Below are 20879 nucleotides of genomic sequence, written 5' to 3'. Positions count from 1 at the left end.
TGAATATATCATTCCATTCTCTCCTAGCCTCTAAGGTTTCTGCTGAGAAATCCACTGAAAGCCTGGTGGGGGTTCCTTTGTAGGTTATTTTCTTCTCTCTTGCTGCCCTTAATATTTTTTCTTTGTCGTTTACTTTTGACAATTTTAATGTTATATTCCTCGGAGAAGGTCTTTTTGCATTGATGTAATTAGGAGTTCTATTGGCTTTGTTTACTTGTAATTCCAGTTCCTTCCCCAAGTTTGGGAAGTTCTCAGCTATTACTTCTTTGAATAAGCTCTCTGCTCCTTTCTCCCTCTGGAACATCTATAATCCTTATGTTATTTTTCCAAATTGAGTTGGATATTTCTGAAAAAATTTCTTCATTTTTTAAAAATCTTAGTTCTCTTTCCTCCTCCACCTAAAGCATTTCTAGGTTTCTATCTTTGAGGTCACTAATTCTCTCCTCCATAATGTCTACTCTATTTTTTATGCTTTCTACATTGCTTTTTTAATCTCATTAATTGTGTTCTCATATCCAGAATTTCTGTTTGGTTTTTTTTAAGGGCTTCAATCTCTTTGGTGAAGTATTCCTTCTGTTTATTAATTTTATTCCTGAGCTCATTAAACTGTCTTTCTGTGTTTTCATGTAACTTGTTGAGTTTCTTTATGACAGCTATTTTGAATTCTCTGTCATTTAGGTTGTAGTCTTCTGTGACTTCAGGTTTCTTTTCTAGAGAGTTGTCATTTGCCTTCTATTATGCAGTATTACTGTAGTTCTTCATGGTGTTTGATGAGTTGATCCTGTGCCAGTGCATTCGTGGTAGTATCTGGTTGCAGATTCCACCTCCCTTCACTGGGGTGGAAGCAGGGGCTGTGTTTTCTGTTCACGCCCCAGCTGCTCGTAGTTGTGTCAGTAGGGGCTCTCTACTTTTGTGCAGTCTGGCTGCAGCTGCTCAGCAGATCACACTCAATTTGCAGGGCTGCTGTGCTCAGTGGGTGGGGCCGGCCAGGCTGGTGTGCTCCGTGGGCAGGGCATCTTCGTGTGGGCTGAGCTGCTGTCACTTGGTTCGCACAGGTAGAACCACTGCAGTAGGCTGGTGCACCTGTTAGCCAGGCTGCCACACTGAATGCATTTTCATTCAGGCCAGGCTACCCCCACCTCCACTCACAGTTGTGCCGGCTACTGTATGAGGATCCATGACTTGGCTCACTGATGCTGGAGGAGATGGGGCGTTGCCTTAGTTCTGCGGCTTCTCAGGGGTCCGGTCCACCCACTTTCATAGGTATAGCTGTGTGGATCTCTCAGGCGTCCTGTTGTGTTATGTAGGGAATCCTATGTTAGTTAATTGGTGTCTATTTAGTTGTAACTTAGGAGGGAGAGACAAAGGGAACAACATCACTCTGCAATGATGCTGACTGAATTTTATTCTTTTTGTTGCCATTGTACATGGGATTGTTTTCTTGATTTTCCTTTTAAGTTCATTGTTAGCATAAAGAAATGCTACAAATTTTTGTATCCTGCAACTTTACTGAATTTATTTATTAACAGTTTTATTTTGAAGTCTTTAGGGTTTTCTACACATAGGATCATGTCATATACAAACAGATAATTTTAAGTCCTCCTTTCCAGTTTAGATGCCTTTTATTTCTTTTTTCTTGTCTAATTGCTCTGGCTAGGACTTCCAGTACTTGGTTGAATAGAAGTGACAAGAGTGGGCATCCATGCCTTGTTCCTGATCTTAGAGGAAAAGCTTTAATTTTTTCATTGTTGAGTATGAGGTTAGCTGTGGACTTTCCTATGTGGCCTTTGTTATATTGAGGTAAATTCCTTCTATTCTTAGTTTATTGAGCATTTTTATCATGAAAAGGTGTTGGATTTTGTCAGATGCTTTTTCTGCATCTATTGAGATGATCATGTAATTTTTATCCTTCTTTCTTTTAATGTGGCATATCACATTTTCATGTGTGTAACCATCTTTGCGTCCCAGGGATAAATCCCACTTGGTCATGGTGTATGATCCTTTTAATGTGCTTTTAAATTCAATTTACTAGTTTTCTGTTGAGGATTAGTGCATCTGTATTCATCAGGGATACTGGCCTGTAGTCTTCTTTCCTTATAATGTCTTTTTCTGCTTTTGGTATTAGGGTGATGCCAGCCTCATAAAATTAGATCAGGAGTGTTTTCTCTTCTTTAATTTTTTGGAAGAGTTTGAGAAGGATTGGCATTAATTCTTTAAATGTTTGGGAGAATTCACCAGTGAAGCCATCTGGTCCTGGGCCTTTCTTTGTTGGGAGGTTTTTCATTACTTATTCAATCTTATTACTAGTTATAAATCTGTTCAGATTTTCTACACAATTTAGTCTTGGTAGGTTGTATGTTTCTAAGAATTTATCCTTTTCTTCTAGGTTTCCCAATTTGTTGGCATGCAGTTGTTTATCGTAGTCTCCAATAATCCTTTTTATTTCTGTGGCATCAGTTGCAATATCTCCTCTTTCATTTCTGATTTCATTTGAATCTTCTCTCTTTTTTTCTTAGTCTAGCTAAAGGTAGTCAATTTTGTTGATCTTTTAAAAAAATCAGCTCTTGGTTTAGTTGAAATTTTTCTATTGTTTTTCTACTCTCTATTTTGTTTATTTCTGCTCTAATCTTTATTATTTCTTAACTTTTGCTAACTTTGGGTTTAGTTTGTTTGTCTTTTTCTAGTTTCTTGAAGTGTATAGTTATTTATTTGAAATCTTTCTTTTTTAATGTTGGCGTTTATCGCCGTAAACTTCCCTCTTAGTACTGCCCTTGCTATATCCCATAAATTTTGGTATTTTGTGGTTTCATTTTCATTTGTCTCAAGATATTTTCTAATTTCCCTTTTGATTTGTTCTTTGATCCATTAGTTGTTCAAGAGTATGTTGTTTAATTTCCACATATTTGTGAATTTTTTAGTTTTCACTCTGCTGTTGTTAGTGAGGTATTGAATTCTCTTAGTGTTATTGTGTTGCTGTCTATTTCTCCCTTCAGTTGTCTCAATGTTTGCTGCATATATTTAGGTACTATGATGTTGGGTGCATATATATTTATGGTTGTTATGTCTTCCTGGTGAATTGACCTCTTTATCATTATATAATGTTCTTTTTTGCATCTTGAGACAGGTTTTGACAAAGTCTATTTTTGTCTGATATAAGCATGGCTACCCCTGCTCTCTTTTGGTTACCATTTGCATAAAATACCTTTTTCTATTCTTTCATTTTCAGCCTATGTGTGGCCTTAAATCTAAAGTCAGTTTCTTGTAGACCACATATAGTTGGATCTTGTTTTTTATTCATTCAGCCACTCTATGTCTTTGATTAGGGAGTTTAATACATTTACATGTAAATTAATTATTGACAGGGAAGTACTTACTATTGCCATTCATTGTTATTTTTCTGTTTTGTGGCTCTTTTGCCCCTCTCTTCCTCTCTTGATGCTTTCTTTGTGTTTCATTGATTTTTTTGTAGTGACATGCTTTTCCCTTTCTCATTTTCTTTTGTGTATCTTCAATAGATATTTTCTTTATGGTTACAATGGGGCTTACTTAAAACATCTTATAGTTATAAAAATCTATTTTAAGCCAATAACAGCTTAAGTTTAATCACATTTAAGAGCTCTTGTTTGTTTGCTTAAATGTTCTTTTTTTATAGCATCCCTTTCCTAATAGATAGAATATTGTCTCTTGTTTTTCTGAGGGAATATTAGTGATAGTTTTGTAAAGTTTTTTTTTTCTCTTTTCATGGTTTCTGTTTTTTCCCATTTGCTTTCACTTCTGTTTGTTCTGTTCTCTGTCTTTCACATTAGAGGCTTTCCTCAGATCCCTGATAATCATGCTCATATTTATGAGTATGGGCCAAAAAAAATTGGAAGCTCTGAGCACATGAGTGATCCTTGTTGACTTTGAGCTTCACTTTAAAGTCATCTGGCTGGTCCATTTGTTGGAGAAATTCCCCATCTCAAATCAGTCTTTTTAGATCTTTCCTCTTGGGGATAATCAGATTCCTCAGAGGAGACTCTTTCAAACTCTTGCTTGGGAGGATACTATCAGCATTGTAGGAGCCAAATGGGGGAAGATGTCTGGCCATTTCTCAGCATTCAGTATGCATTATTTCTCTTAATCTCCTTGCTTTCAGAAGCAGAATTCACACTCTCAACTGTGTCTGGCATTCCCCATATTCAGAGAATGAACCTCCAGTATTCACCTGGATTGAGAGTGGCCTTTACCCAGTAGCATATTATAGGGGAGGATATTTAAAGATCTAGTTAGTGTTTAAACAGCTTTCAACCTACCCACCTTATCTTAACCCCATCCCTTTGCATCCATTTCCAGAGGTACCTGAAGCTATCAGTTCTTGAACTGGTTGAGGATTCTTGGGTTTAGATTGGGTCGGTTCCTGGCTTTCTCCACTGCTGGTTTAAGGTTCAGCTTTCTTCAATACACTCATCCAATTATTTTCCAGCTTCCAGAATAATGTTACTATTGCCTCCTTTCCTTGTTCTTCCTGACCTCGTGGGTTTGTATTTTTTTTAGAAAAAGTCCCTATAGTTTTAGAGAGTTTTCTGGAGGGAGTGAATTAGATGCATGTGTGTGTTCAATCCACCATCTTTATCTGAAACCAACTAATTCTAACCACAATGAAATAGTTGCCTTACCTCTCTCATATGATATTTCTGTTGATCCTCGGTTTATATTAGGTGTTATACCTGAAGAACCTTAGCCCTCGAGTGACTGAAAGAGATCTTGTCTCATTGTTCGCTCGGTTCCAGGAGAAAAAAGGACCGCCAATTCAATTCCAAATGATGACTGGACGAATGAGGGGGCAAGCTTTTATCACCTTCCCCAGTAAGTAGCTTCTCCTGGATAATTACTCAGTTGCAACATTAGTTCATTAGAGACTAATTATACCCTTTCTACTTTAGATATAGTCCTTTTATTTCTCTATAGCACATGGAAAGAAGGGAAGAGAAGTAAGGAAACTATGTTTTCAATATTCCTCTATCCCTTCTGCCCTTCCTCTCCTCCATTGACAGTGCATGACTACCTTACCCCATTGTCTTCAGTTTTCCCCAGTAATGGCACTTCCTTCTCACTCTATCAAAATTTACTTTCCCTTTGCTGACAATAGTATTTCTAGTGCGAGTTATAATTATATTATTTAGTAATATATTGGTATTCGATTAGAACACTTGCCTTATGCCCTACCCCTTTAGGACTAAGAGACTCCAAGCTAATATGCTAATTCACTAGTAATTCATAATTAACTAGTGGGTGATGATATATTTTTTTAACTGTTGTTTGCATCTTAATACATGACTTCAGTGTCCTAATCCAAAGGGACAAATAATGTAGGGATTTCAGTTTCTATGATAGACCAGACTATCCTTCTGTTTTGGTGGATGCTGGGTAGGAGCTGTACCTTTAATTATCCCTAAACTATCATCATTTATAAACAGCCTAGTAGTCTATGGATAAGCAAGTGCTTTTACACATGAGCAGTGCCAAACTCCCTTCCACTCTTTTCATACAGTCTTGTACCATCTTTCCTATCTTATTGAAGGTTTGTGGATCATCTACACTAGTAGTTTTCAGTCTTTTCAAGTGTAGAACCCATTTTAAACTTAAAGAATATTTCATGGACCTCCACCTATTATGCTCCATTAATTAAAACATATGTAATAAAAAGGCTTTATAAACTAAGTACTTTTAAATGGATAATTGTTTTACTAATCTTAACAGCAGCTGTCTACATTTGAAAATTTGTAGTATATATATATAAGTGAGTCATAAATTGGTTCAGTCTAGAGACATTGCTTGTCTGCTTATAATTTCACAGATTCTGGGCAATAATTCCACTCCTTCCTAATTTCCCACATCCAGGCTTTGGGACCCATAAGTTCAATACTCCTGTTGTACGCTATGTACTCTCACACCTCAAGATTCTATGTGCCTACAAGAATTAAACTTATTTATCCCAGTGAGTGCTCCCACAGTCACTCTCCCATCAAAAGAAAAAAGTAACAAAATGTCTTTAACACCATGGTAACTTCTTTTATTTGTGTTGCCCATTTTGAAAATGATTCCATTCTTACAATACCTATAATCTGTTATCTAAGATAGAGGCTTGTGTATTATTAGTTATAGTTTAGCCTTCTTTAGCACACTGTTTATATCCTTGTTTCTTTACCTATATCTTTGAATTAGGAGACACTCTCAAATGTCCATTTAAAGTTTTTATTGTCATTATTATTAGCCATTAGTTTAATCTTGCTGAGTTATATAAATTCAAAATTATAGAAAAGATAATAAAATCAAATAACTATGTAGCCCTATAACTTACATTTAACTCCAAGGCAAAATAACATAAACTAGACTTGGAATAGAATTGAATTATTAAGCCCTATGTAAATTGATGTTTTATCTTTCTCTTTTAGATAAGGAGATAGCATGGCAAGCATTGCATCTAGTAAATGGATATAAACTACGTGGGAAAATATTGGTGATAGAATTTGGAAAGAACAAAAAGCAACAGTCAAATCTCCAGGCTGCTTCTCTCATATCATCTGCTACAGATAAAAGTACAGAAATCAGTGGTAGCTAGAAGATACATAGATTGTGAGTCTTGGGCGGTCTTTTTGGATCTAGGATTTGTGTATAGATTGCAACTTGTTTCGAATTGAAGAAGAGAAACTAACTAAGGGAGAGAAAAATCTAATTAAGATAATCCCATTCAGCTTTTAGAAAGAATACGTAGAAAACATTTTCTATAATCAAAGACTATATAGAACAAGAGAGTATGCTGAGTATGAAGGGTAGGGTACAGAGAGTATCATTTTCTCAGGATAAATTACAAAGGATTATTTCCAAGGATTTTTTTTAATCTTTATAATTTATACATGATCTTAAATATTTGTCCCTAGAGATAACATTCTTTCCAAGACTGCCTCCTATATACAGAACTAAAAAACTAATTAAATGTTGAAACATTCATTTTCTAGAACCCATTTGTCCCTAATTTTATCACCTAGTAAATAAATGAACAGGACCCCAGGCCTAACATCAACAAACGCTGTTAAATGAGAACTATCAACAGTAGCAGTAGGTATTTTCAGAAGTCAGTCCACATATTTAATGAATGCTTCCCCGTTAAGTTATCAGTGTCTTCAGAAAGCTATATATTTTTCTACTGAAAGCATTTAGATCAAAATACTGATGTTCTCATGGTCATTTAAGCTAGCTACCATTGAGTAATCATTGCATTCAAAGCAATAAACATTGAATAAGTGTTTAAGATATGTTAGGTATTAGGTATATGAATTTTAGAAGAGGAGCGTACTAGCAAAGAATACTAAAGGAGGATGGGAAGAAAGTTCTCTAGAAGAGAGGCAGCCAGTCCCAAATCCCACAGTTGTTTGTTTATAGTTGCTGGAGAATAGAAGATGATATGGTACAGAGGAAGTAGTACAAACTTTGGAGTCAGACCTGTGTTTGAACTTCATAGCCACACTTACCACTCCATGACCTTGGCAAGTCATTTAATCTGAGCCTCAGTTTTCTCATCTATAAAATGAGGATAATAATACTGCTTACCTCATTTGGTTGTGAGGATTAAATGAGATGGTATTATCCAGGCTGAAGAACAGAAAGAGAAAAGAATGAAGAAAATTGAACAGCGTATAGGATCATTAAGCACTCCAAAATACTTGTAAAGGGAGTACCAGAAAAAGAGAAAGAAGCAGAAAAAATATTTCAATTAATAATGGCTGTAAACATCCCAAATTTGATGAGAAACATTACCTACACATCTACAAATCTCAACGAACCCCAAGTAGGATAAGCAAGAAGAAATCCATAGACACATCATAATAAAAATGCTAAAACCCAAAGACAAAGAGAAACTCTTGAAAGCAACACGAGAAAAATGAACCGTAACTTACAAGGAAACCCCAATAAGATTAACAGCTGACTTTTCACCAGAAACAATGGAGGTGGCAGTGGGATAATATATTCAAAGTTCTGAAAGAAAAACACTGCCAATAAAGAATCCTATATCCAATAAAACTGTTTTTCAAAAATGAAGATGAAATAAAGACATCCCACGTATTCAAAAACTGGGATAATTTGTTGCTGGCAGGCCTAACTACAGGAAATATTAAAGGAAGGTCTTCAGGTGGAAAGCAAGTGACCTCAGATAGTAATATGAATCTATACATATAAAAATATAGCACGGGTAAAGGTAATTATGTAATTATAAAAGTTTAAATGCATTTTCCTTTCTTCTGTTAATTGATTTAAAAGGCAATTTTATGAAACAATATGTATATAGTTGTATTGTTGGGCCTATAACATATAAAACTGTAATATATTTTCCAATAACAAGACAAAGGAGGTGGATGGAAGCAAAGCTGCATTGGACTAAAGAAATGACTCCAAATGGTAACTCAAATCTGTAGGAATAAGTGAAGAAAACAAGAAATAGGAAATAAGATTAATATAAAAAAGCTATAAATGTATACTTGCTCTTTTTTCTTCTCTCAGCTTCTTTAAAGACATAAAATTATATTAAGTAATAATTATAACAGTGTTTGTGGGTTTATAATGTAGAAATAATATGCATAACAATAATACCACAAAAAAGTGGGAAAAGGAATAGGTTTTTATAGGAATAAGTGTTTTATATCTCATTGGAATTTAATTAGTATATATCTGAAGCCAGTTCAGTTAAGATGTGTATGGTAGAGCAACCACTAAAGAAATAACTGAATGTAGTGAAAATATTATTAAAGAAATTTAAATGTTATATTAGAAAATATTCAGTGCAAAAGAAAGCAAAAGGAGGAATGAAGAAACCAAAACAAAACTTGAGACGTATAGAAATTAAACAGTAAAAAAGCAGTTGTGAGTCCACCTGTATTAACAATAACAATAAATATGAATGGATTAAACAATCAAAAAGCAGAGATTGTCAGACTGGGGGAAAAAAACAAGATTTACCCCCATGCTATTTATTGGAGTCACAATTTAGATTCAAAGATACAAACAGATTGAAGGGTAAAAGGATAGAAAAAAATATTAGCCAAATGGCAACTATAAGAAAAATGGAGTGGCTATACTAATATCAGACAAAGTAGACTTTAAAACCAAAAATAGCACTAGAGATAGAGCGACATCTTATAATGATAAGAGGCAATCCATCAGAAAGATAACAATTATAAACATATACACACCTAACAACAGAGCACCTAAATACATGAATCCAAAACTGAACTAAATGAAGGGAGAAATATACGAGTCTACAATAAGAGTTGGGGAATTCAGTACTCCATTTTCGATAATAGAACAACTAGACAGAAGATAAACAAATAAATAGAAGACTTGAACACTATAAATTAACTAAACCTTAAAGAGGTCTAGAGAACACTTCACCCAACAAGAGCAGAATACATATTCTTCTCAAGAGTACATGAAATATCTACAGGATAGACTATATGATAGATCATAAAACAAACCTCAATAAATTTAAATGGACTGAAATCATGCAAAGTATGTTCTCTGACCAGATGTGATGAAGTTAGAAATCAATAACAGAAAGTTGGAAAACTCACAAATATGAATTAGACACACTTTTAAATGACCAATGGGTCAAAGAAGAAATCACAAGGAAAATTAGGAAATCTTTTGAGATGAATGCAAATGAAGACACAATATACCAAAACTTATGGGATACACCTAAAGCTGTGCTTATAGAAAAATTTATAAGTACAAATGCCTACATTTAAAAAGAAGAAAGATCACATTCAATAACCCACTTTACACCTAAGACACTGGAAAAAGAGGAGCAAACTAAACCTAGAGCAAGCAGAAGGAAGGAAATAAAAAAGATAAGATATATAAATGACGTAGAGAATAGAAAAGCAGTAGATAAAGTCGATAAAACCAAAAAGTTGGTTCTATAAAAAGATCAACAAAAGTGACAAGCCTTTTGCTAGATTGACCAGGAAGAAGACTTAAATTACTAGAATCAGAAATGGAGTGAACATTACTGCCAACCTTATAGAAATAGAAAGGATTATGAAGGCACACTATGAACAATTGTATGCCAGTAAATTAGATAACTTAGATGAAATGGACAAATTCTTAGAAATACAAAAACTACTGAAACTAACAACAAAAAATCTGAAAAACCTTTCACAAGAGGTTAATTAGTAATTTTAAAAAATACCCACAAAGAAAAGCCCAGGCTCGAATGGCTTCTCAAATGAATTCTAGCAAACATTAAAGAAGAATTAATATAAATTCTTCACCAACTTTTCCAAAAAGTAGAAGAGGAGGGAATACTTCTGATGTATGCTACAACCTGGAAGAACCCTGAAAATATGCTAAATGAAAGAAGCCAGTCACAAAAGACTATACATTATATGATTCCACTTATGTGAAATGTCCAGAATTGACAAATATATAGAGACAGAAAGTGGATTAGTGGTTGCATAGGCTGGGGGTGATAGCTGAAGTAAATGAAGTTTCTTCAGAGGTTGATGAAAATGTTCTAAAATTGTTGTGATGATTGTACAACTCTGTGAATATACTACAAACCATGAATTGTACACTTTAAATGGGTGAGTTGTATGGTATGTGAATTATATCTCAATAAAGTCACAAAAAAAGCAATTGGATACAACCCAAATGTCCAAATGTCAATAGGAGAATGAATAAATAAATTAGGGCACATCCATTTAGTGTAATACTACACAGCCATTAAGATAATAGGATATAACTATGAATACATTCTGACCTGTATGGTGTCCAGGACTTAGTATTAAGTTAAAAAGGAAGAAATATGTATAATGTGAATACATTTTTATAAACAAAAGCATTCTTATATGTATGGTCTATATAGATATTTCTGAATAAATTTAGGAAAAAGCTAGGAAATATACATACCAAATTGTAAACCTTTTAGAGGTGGGATTGGATAGGCTGAAAGGGGACTTTTGCTTTATAAAATTTTTAAAGTGGTGTAATTTGGGGTGATTTTTACTTTTTTCAGTATTTTTTAAATAAGATTTTTTTTTTAAATACTGTGCCAATGACTTGGCTTCCAGAATGCTTATCAGGCCTTCTCTGAGAATATCGTCTAACTATACTCAGGACAAACCTTTCTTCCTTTGATATACTGCTCACTTAGGATTAACTCTCCAATTTTAAATATGGTTTAAGGGAGAGTCCTTCAATAGCTCAGTTGGTAGAGCAGAGAACTGTAGGTGTGATGATTAAATATAGTTTAAGGACAAGAAGTAAGTTATCCTGGTATAACCTCGTGCACATGTTACCCAGGGACATACTTCTAATCTGGACTTTTCAGAAGGAACTTCTCCCTGTTGGGAGGAAAATCTCACTTCTGCCCTTTACTAGACCTACAGACCACTAACAATAGAGGAAAATAAAAGTGGAGAATGTCCCTCAACTGGTGCATAGATAAACAAACTGTGGTATATCCATACAATGGAATCCTACTCAGCAATAAAATCTATGATAAACTGATACATGCAACAAGTTGGATGAATCTCAAATGCATTTTGCTAAGTAAAAGAAGCCAAGCTCAAGAGGCTACTTACTGTTTGATTCCATTTATATGATATTCTGGAAAAGGCAAAACTCTAGGATCAGAGAACAAATCAGTAGATGTCAGGGGTTAAAAATGGGAGACTGGTTCCAAGATGGTAGCACAAGGAATTTGTTTTAATAATGGAAATTTTCTGTATCTTGATTATAGTTACATGAGTGTATGCATTTGTCAAACTCCCTGAATTGTACACCAAAAAGGATGAATTTAACTGTATGTAAATTTTTAAATAAATGTAATTTTTAATGGAGGAAAGAAAAAGTTTCTCAGAGTCATTTCCATAAAATTTCTTATTCTGTGGTCTTTCGGTTACTGTTGGACTTAAAACCACTTCGCTACTATTCCTTATTTTCTGCTCACAGGTCAGCAGAAATTGTCAGTTAAAAACATCTATATATGGGGCCGGCCCAGTGATGCAGTGGTTAAGTGCGTGTGCTCGGCTGTGGTGGCCCAGGGTTTGCAGGTTCAGATCCCAGGCACACACTGACACACGGCTTGTCAAGCCATGCTGTGGCAGCGTCCCATATAAAGGAGAGGAAGATGGGCACGGATGTTAGCCCAGGGCCAATCTTCCTCAGCAAAAAAAAAAAAAAAAAAAAATATTGGCATTGGATGTTAGCTCAGGGCTGATCTTCCTCACAAAAAATGAAAAATCTATATACACATACACACACAAACCCACCATTAAAAAAAAAAACATAAGAAAACTGGAAAATTTGCCACACGCAAGGAGCTAATTTCCTTAACATACAATGTATATAATTTTCTTAATATACAAAAGTCAGTAATCCAATAAAAAAGTGGTTAAATGAAAAGAAAATTTATAGAAACTGAAATATAAATTACTAATAAACTAAGAAAAATGTCTAGAGTAGTAATACAAATCAGGACAAGGAACTCTCTTGTTAAAAAAAAAAAAAACTTTTTAGGTTCGTAGAAAGGTCAGAAAAACAGTAAGAGTTCCTATATATCCTTCACTCAGCTTCCCCTAATGTTAACATCTTATATAACCTTAGTACAATTATGAAAACCAGGAAAATCATGTTGATACAGTACTGTTAACAAATTTACAGGCATTTGATTTTTTCCCCTTTGTCCCACTAATATCCTTTTATGATCCAAGATCAAATCTAGGATCTCACATTGCGTTGTTATGTATCTTTATTCTGTTCCTTTCTGTGGCAATTCTCAGTCTTTGATGAACTTGACAGTTTTGAAGAGTACTGGTCAGTTATTTTGTAGAATGCTGCTAATTGGGATTTGTCTGATGTTTTCCCTTTATTAGATTGAGGTTATACATTTTTAGTAAGAATACTACAGAAGTGATGTTGTCCTCTTTTTAGTGCATCATATCAGGAGATACCTGATGATGATATGTCTTAATACTACTGATGTTAACTTTGATCACTTGGTTAAGGTGGTGTCTGCTATAATTCTTCACGGTTAAGTTACTATTTTCCTCTTTGTAATGAATAAGTAAGTATCTTGTAGGAAGATACATTGAGACCATTCAAATATCCTGTTTCTCATCATAATTTTGCCCACTAATTGTAGCATTCATCAGTGGTTCTTGATGGTGACAATTACTACCGTGGTGTTTACCTAATGGCGATTTTCTGTTTCTTTCATTCCTTCTATATGTATTAATGGAAATTCTGTAGGGAAGATGTCTCGTCTCCCCCATTTATTTATATCAGCATAGACTAGTGGATGCTTATTTTATTCTATGACTTATAACCTAATACTGTCATTATTTTGTTGCTCAAATGGTTCCAGCTTTGGTCACTGGGAGCTTCTATGTCATTTTGACATGTCCTCAATTTTTGACTACTTCCTAATTTTCTGGCACCATAAGATGTTCCAGTCTCATATTGTAAATTTTCCCTACCCAAGTGCTGGGATTAACCATTTCTACATGGAGCACTAGTACCTTTTATTGGAAAAATGGTATTTAGAAACCAAGATCTGGGCACTAGATATCTTTTTATAACTTGTCAGGATGTCAGATATAGAGATAGCTAACACCAAATGTTTCTAAGGAAACATGGAAAATAGACAATCTCATACACTTTGGATGGGAGTATAAATAAGTATAACCTTTTGAGAGGACAATTTGGCAATATTTATTAAAAATTTAATTGTGAAGATCTAGAAAATCTACTTCTAGAAATCCACTATACAAAAATACTAATACATATGCTCAAAGATATATGCACAAGAATATTCATTGCAGCATTGTAATAGCAAAAACCTGGAGACAACTTAAAAGTTCAATAGGGGACTGATTAGTTAAATAATTAAATTGTGATACAACCATAAGATAAAATATCATGTTGACTTTAAAAGGAATGAGATAGATCTATAGATATTGATGTTGACCTTCCTTTGTATTTCATTGAGAAAATAAAAGCAATCAGATGGGGACTTCCGTGTCTTTTTATCACCAAATCTACCATCTACTTACATTTGTGCCTACATTCTAGCTTCCTCCATTTACTGTATAGCATAGTGGTTAAATGTGTGGGATCTAATGCCATACTCCCAGTGTTCAAATCCTGACTCTACCATTTATTAGCTGGGTGACCTTGAGTAAGCTATTTAAACTTGCTATGCCTTAGTTTTTTTCATTTTTAAAATGAATTTGGACAATAATAATAATTACCTCACAGGGTTGTTGTGAGAAATAAAGGAATACATGTAAGGTGTTTTGAATAGTACCTGGTACATAGTAAGAGCTCAATAAATGTTAGATTATCATTACAACAGATGAAGTATCCTTGCTCCTATCAAAGGCCATCCCCTTCATTTGTGCTTTGGATCCTAGTCCCCTGATTTCTCAAAGACTTAACACATGCAATTGTGCTCTCTTTCTGCATCACCAATCTATCATTCCCATCAGCATATAAACGTGTTCCAGTATGTCCCATTTATTTAAAAAAGAAAAACTTCCATGACCTCACATTCCCACCAAACAATTGCTTCATTTCACTATTTTTCACAGCAAAATTTCTTGAAGTTCTCTGTAGTCACTGTCCCCACTTCTTCCAATTTCTCCTAAATTGTCCTTATACATCTCAACTGCTCAGCTGCATTCAATGCAATTTACCACTTTCTCTTTCTTAAAACACTATTCTCTTGACTTCTATAACACCACAATCCTGGTTTTCATCTTACTTCACTGATAAATTCTCAGTCTCCTTTATGGCTCCTTCCTTCTCTGCTTCTCTAAATGTTATAGTGCCCCAGGGCTCCCTTCCTAGCCTGCTCTTTTCTGACTTCACTCTCTCCCTAAAAGCTCTCATCTAAGTTCATGACTTAATATTACTATCTATAGGCTTATGACTACCAGATGTACTGTTTATTTTCAGCTCAGATATTTCTGTTGAGCTCCAGATTCTTATATCCAACTGACTCGCTGACAAGGCCACTTGAATGTCTAAAGCCATCTCAAAGGTAGCATGTCCAAAATAGAAGACTTGAATATTCACCTCCCCCAACCCATCATTTTTCTAGTCTTTCTGTCATCAGTAAATGGCACTACCATCCCAAGTTCTAAGTATGTTCTTTATTCCTCTCTTCCTCTCAATTCCCACATTATATCCATAAGCAATCCTGGAGATTACCTAGAGGTAATAAAAAATATACCAAAAGTCACTTATTTTCCTCCAATTTTACTACTAAACCAGTCCAGCCTAGAATAATCCATAATTGGATAGACTACTACATCAGCCTCTGTACTAGTGTCCTTTTTTCCACTCTTGCCTCTTTACAATCCAGTCTTCAAAGAACATAGAGAGGAATCTTTTTTTTGTGTGTGAGGAGGACTAGCCCTGAGCTAACATCCGATGCCAATCCTCCCCTTTTTTCTTGAGGAAGACTGGCCCTGGGCTAACATCCATGCCCATCTTCCTCTACTTTATATGGGGTGCCGCCACAGGATGGCTTAATAAGCGGCGCGTCAGTGCGCGCCCGGGATCCGAACCTGTGAACCCCGGGCCACTGCAGCAGAGCACACGCACTTAACCACTGCGCCACCGGGCGGCCCCGAGAGGAATCTTTTAAAACTGTAAATTTTATCCTATAACTAATTGGCTTAAAACAGTTTAATAACTTAACATATTAGAAAGAAAAGCAAACTCCTGAGAGTGATGTCACTGAAAATGAAGGAGCAGGGAAAGCCAGTAGTCCATCCCTCCACTAATGTAATGATTAAGCTGGCAAAAACTGTCAGAATCAACTTTTTTGGAATTCTGAAATCGAATGAAAAATATAGAACAACCAGGGTAGTGCTTGATGAAGAAAGAGGCTGCTGAGTTTCAGTTACGGAGTGTTATGGCATTTTTACTTACCTGCCTACCATCCCCCAATCAACAGTTCAGTGACATCCATAGAATGGCCAGCTTACTGGTTCCAAGGAGGCAATGCAGACCTTGTTCTCAGAGAGTTGGAGTTTTGCATTTTGACCTGCCTGGTGGCTTCCTAAGGGATTAGCTTAGGTGCTTGCCTTTGTTTTGCCCTCTTTCAGGACTGGAGTGACCTCCTGTGCAGTGGTTTTTTTTTCCAATTTTTTTTGTGGTAAAATACATATAACATAAAATTTGCTATCTTAACCATTTTTAAGTGTACAGTTCAGTGGTATTAAGTACATTCGTATTGTTGTGGAACAACTGTTTCCAGAACTGTTTTCATCTTGCAAAACTGAAACTCTATAAACAATAATTCCCCATTCTTCCCTCCATCCAAACCGTGGCTACCACCATTCTACTTTCTATCTCTATGAATTTGACTAAGTACCTCATATAAGTAGAATCATACAGTATTTGTCTTTTTGTGACTGGTTTATTTCATTTAACATAATGTCCTTGAGCTTCATCCATGTTCTGGCATATGTCAGAATTGCCTTTCTTTTTTAAGGCTGAATATTCCATTGTATGTATATACCACATTATGCTTATCCATTCATCCGTCAGTGGACACTTGCATTGCTTTCACTTGTTAGCTATTGTGAATAATGCTGCTGTGTACAAGAGTGTACAAATATCTCTTCAAGGCACTGCTTTAAATTTTGAGGGGTATATACTCAGAAGAGGAATGGCTGAATCATATAGTAATTCACTTTTAATTTTTTTAGGAACAAACAAACTGTTTTCCACAGTGGCTGTACCATTTTACATTCCCACCAACAGCATACTATGGTTCCAGTCTCTCCAGTTCCTTGCCAACACTTGTTATTTTTTTTTCTTTATTTTTTAAAATAGTAGCCAACCTAAAGGGTGTGAGGTGTTATCTCATGGTGGTTTTTCTTTTGGGCTGAAATTTTTGAATGCATTTAAAATCATATAGTAGCTGCAGCTGCTTGAGGCAAGGGTGAACAGACAGCACAATTAGCAGACAGATTGAAAAGACAAAAAGAAGCTTGGGAAGGAAGTAGAAGGGGGGAATAAAAATTTTGAAAAGCTCCTGAATATATTGAGGGATCTAGAAGACCATGCGCATTCTCAGGGCTAAACACATGCTCAGAAAAGAGTTCAGAGACCCTAAGTTTTCACCTTTGGCTGATTTTTAGCCTCTGTGAAAATGGGAAATAAAGGCAAAGGCAGAGTTGTAAATGCCCTGGCTAAGCGTTGAAGGAGTTCCCCATCTTACGGCCAATCTACAAAGACCAAAACAGTATTTTTGTTTGTTTTGTTGTGTCTTTTGGCTCCAGACATTAAAGAAAATTGCAAAGCTAACAGAACAGAGACTTTAGTGACCACACACAACAAAGAACATAGTCATTATAAAAATAGCTTAGAAAAGTTGCTAAATAAATAAACAACTAACACACAACAAATAGCAACAACAAACTGTGGGGAGGGGGGAGAATCTGCTCTCCAGGAATATCATGTTATACTTTTCAAAATATACAGTTTTCAACAAAAAAACTACAAGACATGCAAAGAAACAAGAATATGTGGTCCACAGGAAAAAAATAATACAAACTGCCCCTGAGGAAGCCCAGACATTGGACTTACTAGACAAAGACTTTAAAATAACAACCTTAAATATGCTCAAAGAGCTAAAGGACACCATGCACAAAGAACCAGAGAAAACAAGTAAAACAATGTCTCACCAAATAGAAAATATCAATAAAGAGATAGAAATTATAAAGAGGAACAAAATAGAAATACTGGAGCTGAAAAATACAATCACTAGAGGGGTTCAACAGCATATATGAACAGGCAAATGAAAGAATCAGTGAACTTCAAGACAGAATGGTTGAAATTATGCAGTCTGAGGAACAGGAAGAAAGAAGAATGGAGAAAAATAAGCAGAGCCTAAGGGATACCTGTGGGAAACCACAAAGAAAACCAACATAGGCATTATGGGAGTCCTAGAAGGAGAAGAGAAAAAGGAACAGAAAGAATATTTGAAGATATAATTGCAGCTGTAAACTTTTCACATTTGATGAAAGACATGACTCAACACATCTAAGAAGCTCAATAAACATCAGGTAGGATGAGCTCAAAGAGATCCAAGCTGAGATATATTATAATCAAACTATTCAAAGACAAAGAGAGATCTTGAAAACAGCATAGGAAGCAATTCATCAAGTACAAGTGTTCCTCAATAAGATTAATGGCAGATTCCTCATCAGAAACCATGTAGATCAAAAGTTAGTGGGGCAACTTATTCAAGGTGCTGAAAGAAAAACTCAGTGTAGATCTAGCAAAACAATCCTTCAAAAATGACAGAGAAATTAAGACATTCCAAGAGAAACAAAAGCTGAGGGAATTTGTTGCTAATAGACCTGTCCTACAAGATGTGCTAAAGGTGATCTTCCAGTCTGAAATGAAAGGACAGCAACACAAAGTCATGTGAAGAAATAATTATCACTAGTAAAGAAAACTACATATGTAAATATAAATCCAGTATTATTGTATTTTTGCTTTGTAACTCCTCCTTTTTTCCCCTGTATTATTATTGTAAGACAAATGCTTAAAACTTATAATTCTGTGTTAATGGGCACAAATGTACAAAGATGTAATTTGTGACAGTAACAACATAAAGAGGAGAGATGAAGATGTATAGGAGCAGAGTTTTGTATAGTATTGAAGCAAAGTTGGTATTAATTCAAACTAGGTTGTTATAAATTTAAGATATTAATTATAATTCCCAAAGTAACCACTAAGAACATAACTAAAAATGTACAGAAAAAAGTAATGAGAAAATAATCAAATAGTACACTACAAAAAATTAATTAATCATGAAAGAAGGTAGTAATTCAGGGGTTGAGGAACAAAAAAGATATAAGATATATAGAAAACAAATACTAAAATGGCAGCAATAAGTCCTTACTTATCAGTAATTAAATGTAAATTGATTAAACTCGTCAATTAAAAGGCAAAGATTTGAAGAATGGATGATAAAACACGATTCATCTATGTGCTGTCTAAAAGAGACTTACTTTAGATTCTAAGACTCTAATAGGTTAAGTGTAAAAGATGGAAAAAGATATTACATGCTAATAGTATCCAAAAGAGCTCAAATGACTATGCTAATATCAGACAAGATAGACTTTGTCAAAAAATTGTTACAAGATACAAAGAAGGACATTATATATTGATGAAAAGGTAAATCCATCAAGATATAAAAATTATAAACATATATACATCTCATAACAGAACTCCAAAATATATGAAGCAAAAATTGACAGAATTGAAGGGAAATATAGGCAGTTCTGCAATAATAGTTGGATATTTCAATACCCCACTTTCAATAATGTATATTATATTATTTGTCAACTAGACAAAGATCATTAGGAAAATAGAGGACTTGAACAACATTATAAACCAGTTAGACCTAACAGAAATATATAGAATACCCCACCCAACAAGAGCAAAATACGCATTCTTCTCAAGTGCACATGGAAGATTTCCAGGATGGACTATATTTTAGGCCACAAAACAAGTCTCAATAAATTTAAAATGATTGAAATAATATCAAGTATCTTCTCCAACCACAATGGAATGAAACTAGAAATCAATAACAGATGTCAAACTGGAAAATCCACAAATATGTGGATATTAAACAATAGACTCTTAAACAACCAATGGTCAAAAACATGAATAAAAACAAACACATAACATACCCAAAATTATCAGATGTAGCAAAAGCAGTGCTCAGAGGGATAATTGTAAGCTGTAAATACCTATATTAAAAAATAAGAATGATCTAAAATCAATAACCCAACTTCACACCTTAAGGAACTATAAATAAAAGAGCAAATTAAGCCCAAATCTATCAGAAGGAAGGAAATAATAAAGATTAGAGTTAAGATAAATGAAATAAGGAATAGAAAAACAAGAAGATCAACAAAACCAAAAGATGGTTCTTTGAAAATATAAACAAAATTGACATACCATTACCTAGACTGACTAAGGAAAAAAGACAGAAGATTCAAATTGCTAAAATCAGAAATTAAAGTGGAGACATTACTACTGACCTTACAGAAATGAAAAGTATTAAAAGAATACTATAAATCATTGCAAACCACATATCAGATAACCCAGATGAAGTGGACAAATTCCTAGAAACACAAAAAGTACCAAAATTGATTAAAAAAGAGAGAGAAAATCTGAAGAAAAACCTATAACAAGTAGACAGATTGAATCAGTAAGCAAAAACCTCCCAGAAAAGAAAAGCCCAGGAATTAACATCAATCAATCCTCAAATGCTTCCAAAAAATAGAATAGGAGGTGAGACTTCTTAAGTCATTCTATAAGGCCAGTATTACTCTGCCACCAAAGCCAGAAAAATACACCACAAAAAATGAAAACTACAGACCAACATCTCATGAATACAGATGCTAAAGTCCTCAACAAAATACTAGCACACCAAATCTAGTAGCATACTAAAAGGATTATACACAACAACCAGGATTTATTCCAGGAACGCAGAGGGTTATTCAACACATGAAAATCCATCAGTGTAACACACCAGTGTAATATAATGAAGGAAAAAGACTACCTGATTACCTCAGTTGATGGAAAAAAATCTTTTGACAAAATCTGACACCCTTTCATGATGAAAACATTTAGCAAACGAGGAATAGAAGGGAATGTCCTCAAGGTAACATCACAATGCTGAAAGACTGAAAGCTTTTCTCCTAAGACCAGGAACAAGACAAGGATGGCTGTTTCTGCCACTTCTATTTAACATTGCATTGGAAGTTCTAGCCCAAGCAATTAGACAAGCAATAAAAATGCTTCCAAAG

At 34.7% G+C, this 20879-nt stretch overlaps 1 protein-coding gene across 4 annotated transcripts in view; it reads left to right on the top strand.

Annotated features, from left to right (window-relative positions):
* RBM41 (RNA binding motif protein 41) overlaps positions 1-11914 on the top strand; it is a 63728-nt gene extending 51814 nt beyond the window's left edge. For 2 of the 4 annotated variants that reach the window (XM_058536457.1, XM_058536454.1), the window contains 2 exons: positions 4698-4845; positions 6435-11914. In XM_058536457.1, the coding sequence (XP_058392440.1) occupies positions 4698-4845; positions 6435-6601 (315 nt within the window). In that variant the 3' untranslated portion in view covers positions 6602-11914. The remainder of the gene's footprint in view (positions 1-4697; positions 4846-6434) is intronic. The other 2 variants (XM_058536455.1, XM_058536456.1) reach the window with 1 other exon arrangement.
* The last annotated feature ends 8965 nt before the right edge of the window (positions 11915-20879 follow it).

This window comes from Diceros bicornis, chromosome X (genome assembly GCF_020826845.1).
Source record: "Diceros bicornis minor isolate mBicDic1 chromosome X, mDicBic1.mat.cur, whole genome shotgun sequence".
In the NCBI taxonomy this organism is placed as follows: Eukaryota; Metazoa; Chordata; class Mammalia; order Perissodactyla; family Rhinocerotidae; genus Diceros; species Diceros bicornis.
Note: the sequence above shows the minus strand (reverse complement) of the source record. Positions and strands in the feature narration are given on the sequence as shown.